The 10,004-nt window shown below is 50.0% G+C and overlaps 1 protein-coding gene across 1 annotated transcript; it reads left to right on the forward strand.

The window, feature by feature from the left end:
* Positions 1–2,538: 2,538 nt before the first annotated feature.
* On the forward strand, positions 2,539–7,466 carry OTOP3 (otopetrin 3). The gene is made up of 6 exons (XM_005144246.2): positions 2,539–2,929; positions 3,817–3,953; positions 4,649–4,707; positions 5,074–5,192; positions 5,653–6,578; positions 7,296–7,466. Exons 1-6 carry the CDS (start codon positions 2,539–2,541, stop codon positions 7,464–7,466), a joined length of 1,803 nt encoding a protein of 600 aa, XP_005144303.2.
* Positions 7,467–10,004: the final 2,538 nt, after the last annotated feature.

Here is a 10,004-nt window from a genome sequence, read left to right on the forward strand (position 1 = left end):
CAACACAGCGGTGCTTCCACCCAGGGCCATGGGCCCCTTTCACTCTTGTTTTCCATCCCTTTCGTCACATCCCCAAGCACGATAACCTGTGCTCCACCACCCACTCCTGCCCCTAATCAGCTTCTGGGAAAGGGTTTCATAGCTCTGAACTCCCAGCAACCTGTTCGCCATCGAGAACCACAGGGCTTGGGGTTCATCCTGGGACACACACACTCCTTCCATGGAGAGCTCCATCCTCTCCTGATGGATCCTCTGGGCTCACCAAGTCAGTCAGGAATGCCAAGTGCTCCATTGACAACAACAAAATCAAGGGGATCAGCTCACCAGAGAGTCATAGAAATCAGTTTGCCCTGCAACAGGAGGGGGAACAGAGACAGCTTGGATCTAATGCATCCTTGACATGAGGGTTTGCACACAAGGGTCCACCTATGAACTCAGCATTAGTAGGCTGTGGCTATCACCCCCAAAAGACGCAACTTCTCTGCTATAAGTGCATCAAATTGGCATCACCCCTGCACCTATCCTGGATGAGTTTTGCCTTTTGGGTCAATTTGAGTATCTGTGCCCCAGCTGAAAGCAAAAAGTAATGGTACACTTGAGGAAAAACCCCTTAGGATCTACCTAAACCCAGTGGAGTGGGGACTTGAGAGTGGATTTTAGCCAAGCACTCCCAGCTCAAGCCTGTGCCAGGAGGCTCAGGTGAGAATGGAGCTAATCGTGGCACACATTAGTCACCACAGCTCTGTGGGTTTACCAACTGGCACATCCTGTGCCAAGGCCCTTGACATGGGGCAACGCAGCAAGTGCACAAAGGAGCTGATCCCCATTGGCTGCCCTTGGCAGAGCTGAGAGCTTCTCACTGAGTAATTAATGTAATGACAATAATAGACCCAGAGTAAACAAGGTGGAAGGGAAGAAGGAAAAAAATCAATGGCTTGGGAGCAGAGGCCGCGTTCAGCCGGAGCAGCCCCAGCTCCCCACGGCTCCGTCCTGGCTCCTTGGGCTGCTGCAAAGCCTTAGGAGCATCCTGGTGGCACTCGGGGAGTGGTTTGGCCATCGGCTGTACCCAGTGGCTGCTCCCAGCTCAGCAGGAGGCTGCAGGAGGTAAGGGCTGGGGCTTGGCTGCTCGCACAGCTGCGGGATCAAGGGGTTGGGTGCAGCCTTGTCCGGGCACATGGGGTCCTCTGATGGGTTTGAAGCTGATCCTTGTGATTTATGGCTTCTCCCCTCCCTCCCCTGACTCCAAAGCAGGGGAGTTAAAGCCATGGGAGAAGGGAGGGAGTTTGCTCCTGTGCTACTCAGTTCAGAGAGCTTTGGAATCAAATGGGGAAGATTTTAGGATCAAGTTGCACTGACAGAAGTGCAGTGAATACCCAGGGACCAAAGGGAGATGGAGCACCTCAGAGCATGGCAAAATAAGAGGGAAACATTCAATCTCAACCCCTTCTCAGACAACTTCTCCCTTAAAGCCCTATTATATTATATCCATAAGACAACTATGTACATATAATTCCCTCCACCCTCAAACACATCTCAGGGGCTGCTTTTCCTCCAGCTATCCCCTACCCTGGAGTGAAGGCACCTTTCCTTATGCTATATGTATAAGAGAGGCTGATCTTGCCTGATTGCTGTGTGTGGTCAAATTGATTTCTCTCTCATGGGCAATATGGTCCTAACTGAGATGCTTCCAAAAGCTGGATAGAAAAGCTCCCAGCCTCTGGATGTCGACTGGGCCAATCCCTCAAGCTCCTCTGTGTCGGCGTGCCCATAGCTCTGTGTTACAAGTAGAATAAGAAAACCTAAGCAGGTATTAACTTTGCCTCATCCCATACAGGTGGGAGGTTGAAGCTTTTCCCAGCAGCTTAGATCAAAACTCACAGAGCCTCTTAATCCACTCCAGCTCTGCCATCATTTGTGCACCGTACAAGAGTGGTGGAACTCAGTCCAAAAGCACATGGGAGAGGTTGGACCCATCAAACACAACCAAACTCTTTGAGCTTTGGAGCAGGTCTGAGCTTGCTCTGTGCATCCACCTGATCCTTACAGCGACAAAGGGAAAGGAGGAAACCTGAATCCAGGGCTGTCAAAGGTGAGTGTGGGAACTGTTTTGGCACTTCTGGTCCCAACAGCTTGCAGCAGTGGTGGGGCAAGGCAGAGGCATCAAATACCCATTTCAATGCAGGTGTCTCTGTGCAGCTTTTGGCAGAATCATAGAACAGAGCTGGAAAGGACCTTAAGATCATCCAGTTCCAACCCCCCTGCCATGGGCAGGGACACCTCACACTAAACCATGCCAGGGCCTTTTCCCAGTGCCTTGCAGTGACTCTGCCTACCAAGAAGTGTTTAACACCAAATGTGGGCTAAACACCCATCCCTTTCCCCTTCATCCTCTTGGAGCAAGGAGGGGAAGCTGCAAAGCAAGGCATGGAGGTCACCCCACAAATGGCTTTACAGAAGAGCACAACCTCTCCCCTCAGGGTGTCCCCCTCCAACCTTTCCTCCTTTAACCCCCCGCTTTGATCAGCAGGCAGATGAGCCATGTCAGGCAACAAAGTCTCCAAGCAGAAGTCCTGCCAGCACTGCAAGAACAGGTCAGCATCAGCTCCACACGACACCTCCACCATCCACTATGAGAAGTTCTGGCTGTACCGGCACTGCTCCTCAGTGCAGCAGGGGGACAGGCAAGCCCAGAAAGCAGGGCAGCTCTTCTCGGGGCTGCTGGCCATGAACGTGGTGTTCCTAGGAAGTGCCTTTGTCAGCAGTATGATCTTCAACCACGTGGCCATCACCCTGGCGGATGTCTGGATCCTGCTCTCCATCCTCAAGGTCTTGTGCCTGTGCTGGATTGTCTATTACCTGCTGGGTACCAGCCGGCAGCCGCATGCGGTGCTGTATCGCGATTCCCATGCGGGGCCCATGTGGATTAGGGGTAAGTTCTGCTTTTGTTCATCACCTCATGCCTTTCCCCTGCTTCCCTGCACTTAGAAGATAAAGAAATCCTTCTATTTCTATTAATAAAGCTAGAAAGCCACAGAGGATCGTAGTTAGGGCATTGGGAACCTCCCAGTGGGGAGATTGGGATAGGCTGGGGAAGGCACTGGCAAAGTGGATGCCACAGAGGAACCGGAGCAGCCAGGATTCCTTCACCCTCCAGCCCAGCTTCACCCTGTGGTCCCTTCCCAAAGCACAACTCAGGCATCTCCCACCAGCAACTGAGCAGCATGGGAGAGTGTAGGGAAGGTTTTAGGCATAGCCACTTGGCACAGTGAGAGCAGAACCACCATGTTTACCTTCCAAGGGCATCAGCAGCCCCGTGCCAACCTCATCCTGGTTTAACATCACAGCAGCCTTGTATCCAGGGGAAGATTCCTGCCCAGTGAGTCACATCCCAGTGACACCCAGGCTTTCCTGGGAGCTCTCCCATCAGTAGCTGCCCCACTTTGTGAATTGACACTTGTCCCCGCAGCCCTGCCTCTGATCTATGATGGAGTTTCTAATTAGCACAGTCTTGTTAACTAAGCATGGAGAACTAAAGGAAACAAAGCTGCAACATGCCCAAATACCTAAAGCTGCAGAGAGGTGTCCAAGGTGAAGGAGAGGAGCAATAAAAGGGTCCTGACTTCTGCACACTGGTGCTGCCAAAAACACAGCCAGGTTCAGGAACCAGCCTCCCCTTTGTCTCTTTCCCTCCAAATGATGAGAATTCCAGATGGGAATTCTCCAGCTCCAAAGGTGCACAAGGTTTCCAGTCCCCAGCCAGGCCCAGGTGCTCCACAGACACATCTTTTATTTATTGCTGGTTTTGCTGTTTGCCAGGGTCAGTGCTGCTCTTCGGCATTTTCAGCATCCTCCTGAACACGTTTCATATCGGCTACAGCGCGGTCCTCATCCACTGCAAATCCAGGGTGGAAATTGTGTTCCCCAGCATTGAAATCCTTTTTATTTGCACCCAGGTACTGCACGTTACCCCCTGGTCCCTTGCTTATTCCCTCTGTCCCATTCCCAGGAGATAGGGGTGGGGAAAATGGGGATACTTGGGGAAGTGGGTGCACGTGAGGCATTCCCATGAGCATTAAAGCATCACACACCACCACGCTCCTCATGCGCCAGATGAAGAACGAAGTAATGAGGCTTAGAAAGAAATCACTGCAGCAATATGTGATGTGCTGTAGGATCCAGACAAATTTGTCTTGAAGCATCAAAGTAGGGAGAAAAGAGGAACCTTCAGATCTGCCAGAGATGTCCCTGTACCAGGCTGAGACCCAGCCTCTCTATTTGCTAGTGCATCCCCCCCAGCAAAGTGCTTTGTGCACAGAAACACCTCACACTGTTTGCAGCTCTGGTGCCAACCTTCTTTCCAGCCCCAAACCCACATCTGCAAAGTGAACTCGCTCCCATCTCCACAGATATACAAGAGACAGAGAACAGCAGATCTCCTAGCTCAGCACTGGCTGCAGGCACACACATGCTGTACTCACACACGCACATGCCTCAGCACTGAGATGCAGGTGCACACATGCCACTTGCACAGAGACTGGGTTGGTCCCACTTGGACTCATGCCCTCTTGCCTGCCTGTCCCTTTGCACTGTGCATGCAGCAGGCTGCCAACTTCACCCTGCTCATGTCATTATTGTTATCTATTTGCAGGCTTTTTTCCTGTGGCATCACTCCAAGGACTGCATTCAGGTCCAGCACAACTTCACCAGGTACAAAGAGGGGGAAAAACTGCCTTCTGCTCCTCTAAAGAAACCCTTTCTGTTTGCTTATGATCTCCAATGTTCCTGTCTTCATCTGATCTCTCTGTATTCTGCATCTGATTCTCTATATTCAGACTCTATTCTGCATCATGCAAGAACCAAGCTGAGACTTGACCAGATCCATCCTCCTTCCACTGGTCTGGGCTCATCAGCTCCCTTTGGTTTCTTCAGCCCAAGGCTCCACTTGAGCCTTGGACTGCAAAGCTCATTGCTCCCTCTTGACCCCACATCCCTTCCTGCTGCACTGCTCAGGGACCATCTCTATGGCTGGAGGATGAGGTGGGGTGGGCTCCCCATTTCTATCTCTTCTCTCAGGTGTGGGCTGATGCTGACCATAGCCACCAACCTCCTCCTCTGGCTCTTGGCCGTCACCAACGACACCATTCACATGGAGATCGAGTCTCAGCTGCGAGAGGTGGAGCAGCGATTTGCAGGCAAGGCTCCTTCTCACATCCCTGCTTGTGTCAGGCTGACACCTAGGGAGGCAACAGTCTTTGGTCAGTGACCCAGATATCACAACCAGATTCCCTGTTACTGGAGCTTGTCTAAAGGAGATGGGCTGTGAGGGGAGAACATCTTCACTTGGAGGGAGGTATTCTGCTATGAAACCCTGGGACTGAGAGCTAGGAAAGGAGAAGCCTAACCTACATTAGTATTTCTGCTCATGTTTATCTGTCAACTGCAAGCTTGACAGATTAAATGACATTTGCTAAACCCTCTTGTTCTGAATCCTCACAGCCTGAGGACCGAATGGTGATCATTGAACATCCTACTGATCACTGGTTCTGAGATCCATAGAGACAGATGTGCCTGCGCACAAGAAACTCCCACAGACAGCCATGAAATCCAGGCCATCTCCCTCCTAATTGTTGCCTTCCTCTTCTCATGCTCCAGGCAACGAGACTGTCTCATGCACATGCCCAAACACAACCATCTGCAAAGTCTTCCAGAAGGGCTACATCCTGCTCTACCCCTTCAACACCGAGTTCTGCCTCGTGTGCTGCTCCGTGCTGTACGTCATGTGGAAGAACGTGGGGAGACGCATCAGCCACCACCAAGTCCCTCACATCAAGCACAAGTTCAAGCTGCAGGGGGTGGTCTTTGGACCACTGCTGGGTGCCGTTGCTGTAATCATTGGGATCTGTGTGTTCATGATGTACCAGATCCAGGCCACCAGCTCAGTCCCGGACCGCCAGGTCTTTGTGATGTTTTATTCATACTACGTTATACTCCTGCCCCTGATGAGTGTGGGTGCAGTGGTTGGGACAATCATCCACGCCTTGGAAAAGAAGGAGCTGGACACAGTGAAGAACCCAACTCGCAGCCTGGATGTGATCCTGCTGATGGGGACAGCCCTCGGGCAGATCGGCATGTCCTACTTCTCCATTGTTGCCCTTGTAGCCACTGACCCCAGGGAGCTGTTGAACACCCTCATCCTGTCCTATTCTGTCCTCCTCATCCTTCAGACCATCACCCAAAACGTCTTCATCATTGATGGGCTTCACCGGCAGCCCTTGGTGGCGATAACCGAGGCCAGACACACAGGACACGCCAGGCACCGTGCAGCAGCTTCAGAGTGGCCTGAGGAAGAGGAAACCACGACAAGCAGCAAACATGGGCACACACACTTCGGCAAAGAGGAAGAAATGAAAGAAGAGCAGATCCATGAAGCCTGTGACCAGAGGCGAATGAGCATGCTGGAGCTGGGGCAGGAGATCCGCAGAGCTTCCCTATCCTATATCCACAGCTACTCTCACCTGAGCTGGAAGAGAAGAGCACTGAGAGAGATCTCTTTCTTCTTGGTTTTGTGCAACATCATTGTAAGTACTGCTCTCTGCTACATCATAGCTTGGCTGAGCCAGCATGACCCATGATAAAGATGTGCTCTCCTTGTCTTTCTTTTGGGCTATTCCAGACAAGAAACCTTTGTCCATCATGTTTCAACCCATGGTGAGGCAACTCAAGGCTGGCTTTGCTGTTAACATCCCCACTCTCGTAATTATAAGGTCTCTTTTTTACCCAAAGAGCCAAATATGGCTGGGTTTCCTGGGTGCAGAAAGCTGATAAACCCTTAAGAGTCAAGATTTTAGCCTCTGAAAAGGTTATCTTAATCATTAAGGGTGTTTCATGAGATAGGTGGAGGAAAGTGAGGCACCAGCAGTGCATCTTTGTGAGTGTCCAGGATTAAAACTCACCCAATTCCATACATTGTGCTCTGGGATCCTGAATCAACATGGATCTTCACTGCAGCCTTAATCCACTGAAAACACATTGGCCAAGGAAACAGTGGAATTCTGCAGAAAAATGAAACAGCCTGGGGCAGAATGAGCCTATCATTAGGAATTCAACAGGGTTTGATTTATATCAAGGTCTCAGCAGCATAAGTGGAGGGGGGCTCCTTCTCTTCCCTGGCAGGGAGACCCTGTTACTCTTGCAATACTCCTACAATGACTTTAGGCAGTGCTGAGATTAGAGTGCAGGTCGGAGATGGTTTCTCATCCTCTCACTTGGCTCTTGTTTCTCTCCCACGTCTTTAGCTCTGGGTCATTCCCACATTTGGGGCTCACCCAGTCTTCGAGAACGGGCTGGAAAAGTCCTTTTATGGCTACTCCACCTGGTTTGCCATCGTGAACTTCGGCCTCCCCCTGGGGGTGTTCTACCGAATGCACTCCGTGGGGGGACTCCTGGAGGTCTATGTCACAGCCTGACCCACGCCGACTGCCACCGAGGGGCTGGGGCAAACCGATGAACAAAGATGCAGGAAGCAGCGGATGCACACTTGGAATCTGTGAAGCTTTTCCTCTCCAGCTGCTGCTTTGACTTCTCCTTGTGCAACACCTCTGAGTTTCAGCAGAAAAAGAGGTTGGTTGTGTTATTGGTTTTATCATCGACTCAAAAGCCCAAAAGCAAACTCTCTTGCTGCTCTAAGGAAGTCTCAGCATCCAAGCTTAGTCTGCCAGCGGATGCTGCATGGCAGCAAGTAAGACTTGACCAGCTCCTACTGAAACCTTCCAGAACACAAGAGCAGCTTTCAACCAAAGCAACAAAGACTGACCTATACTCCATAGAGCTTCAAATACCCACAGTCAAGCCCCACCAGCTCCAGAACTCTTTCTCCTTACAGGCACTCACAGAGCCTCAAATGAGAAGCCTCAGAGAAGCATTAGATCTGATCACTAGGGCTTGATGCTGCTCATACACAGTGTTGACACCAGTGTGTACTAGCAAAGGTCCCATCCTTGCACATGCAGCTGGTTCAAGAGCTATTGACAGATCCTCAGTGAATCCCTCCCTACCCCAACACTTCATTCCCACTGCTGCTTTGCACATCCATGACCATTTCACAAGGTGCATTGTAAGGGAACACATGCTCAGCCTGATCAGCACTTGTTCTGCAGGAGATGCTTTGAAAGCACATGGAAGAGCAAAGGGGCTTGTGGCTATGAGTCCAAATACAGAGCCTGATGAATGGAAATAAAGAGATTGAATTTCCATGTGTTATCGTGTGAAATCTCTGGCTCTGCACTCAAAGACCAGATTCAAAGTCAACTGACATTGACTTTCACCACTCTTGTGCTCAGAGGTTATAGGAGATTTAAGAGCTGCCCTTATTTTACAATCAATCAAGGCCTTTGCTGACTCTCAAGCAAGGCCAAAGTAGCATGGTACAAAAGGCATCTATGTTATTGCTTTTGTTCCTCTACAAATCAATCCCACAAGTGCAGGTTTACGACCAGAGCCTATTCTGGGGTGGGGTTGTGAGCCCCTAGAAGAGCAAACTCTCCCATGACAGTAACAGTGATGAGAGCTGGAAAGTCCTGAGCACACACAACTCCCCTTGGGATTCAGCAGTGAGGCAGTGATAGCACCTCTCTGTGAAAACACAAGTGGGAACGACTGCATGAGCATGAACTTTGCCCAGTAAATGTTTTTACTCCGGCCTGTGTCAACAGAAACATGTCATGAGAAATAACAACTAAAAATGATAAATTAGGCTCCAATAAAGTTAATTACTATTCTCGTGTCACAGTTTATGCCAAGGGATCTACAGGAGACACATGCCAAGGGCTGGCCCTTACAAATGATGAACATCAACTCAAAACTTCCTAGTTATTGACAGCCCAGAGACAGGGAATTACATACTTCATGGGCAAATCCATGGCCTGGGTTTTGCCTGCAGGCAGAACACTGCTTAAGCCACTGAGCCTACAGATGACTTTGGAGGCCTCCCACTGAGATACAAACACTAAATCCCACAGCTCCTGTGTGCAAGTGTGCCCTGAAAGAGAAGTTGACTTGGGATTTCTTGTGGGCAAACAGATGGGACACCTGCACACATGATTAGTGTGATAAGGAATGAAGCCCACCAGGGCTAACTCTTACCTACACAGAAGCCCCTCCAGACCCAGTTCCAACACTGCAGATTAAGGTAAATCCCACAACAAGCAACAGTAGAAGCACTCTTCTAGGCCAAAGAGAAATTTAGGGTCCAAGGTTTCAGCCCTTTCACTTAAGGGGATTCTATCTCTGGACTGATTTGTGCTTACCTCCAGGAGGCATAAACCCATGGACACAGTTTGCATGCAGTTAAAACTGCCCTTGGCTCCTTTACAAGCCTGAGGGCAGAGCAGGGCACAGTAATCAAAGCCTAGTGAGCAGTGAGCCTTGACTCCCAAATCCAACACAGTCAGGACATGTCAGTGACCTACCTGCTCCTTTGTCATCTGCCATCCATGAATAGCCTTCAGGGCTCTCCCAGGGCCAGGGTGCCTGTTTATGGGCCTCAACTGCACAAAGGTTTTAGTACATGCTTCCAAGTTGGGAGACCTGACCCTGTTTGATCTAGTTTCTTTGCTGTACCCTTTCAGGCAGTTACCTTTGATGATGTCTCATGCCACAGACACAGAAATGGCCCAAACCACACAGTTCAGGCTCATTTTCCAGAGCCCAGTCTTCACTTCTGATTAAAATATAGACTCTACACACTGCAGAGGAAGCCAGCACATGGTCTCCTAGTAGCACAAATCACTCCAGCATAAACCAAACAAGATTATAAACCTCTCTCTGGAAATAAACTAAACAACCAAGTGCATGTTTCAGATAATCTTTATCTTTCTCTCTGTAGGTAAGCAAATAGTTTACAGTGCAAGTTGATTTCCACAGAACAAGTATCAGACTCCAAACACCAAGAAACAAAACAGAAAGGTTTCCAGAGGAACTCACAAAGAAACAAAGCAGAAAAGAGA

The sequence above is a fragment of the Melopsittacus undulatus genome, chromosome 11, assembly GCF_012275295.1.
Source record: "Melopsittacus undulatus isolate bMelUnd1 chromosome 11, bMelUnd1.mat.Z, whole genome shotgun sequence".
Lineage (NCBI taxonomy): Eukaryota > Metazoa > Chordata > Aves > Psittaciformes > Psittaculidae > Melopsittacus > Melopsittacus undulatus.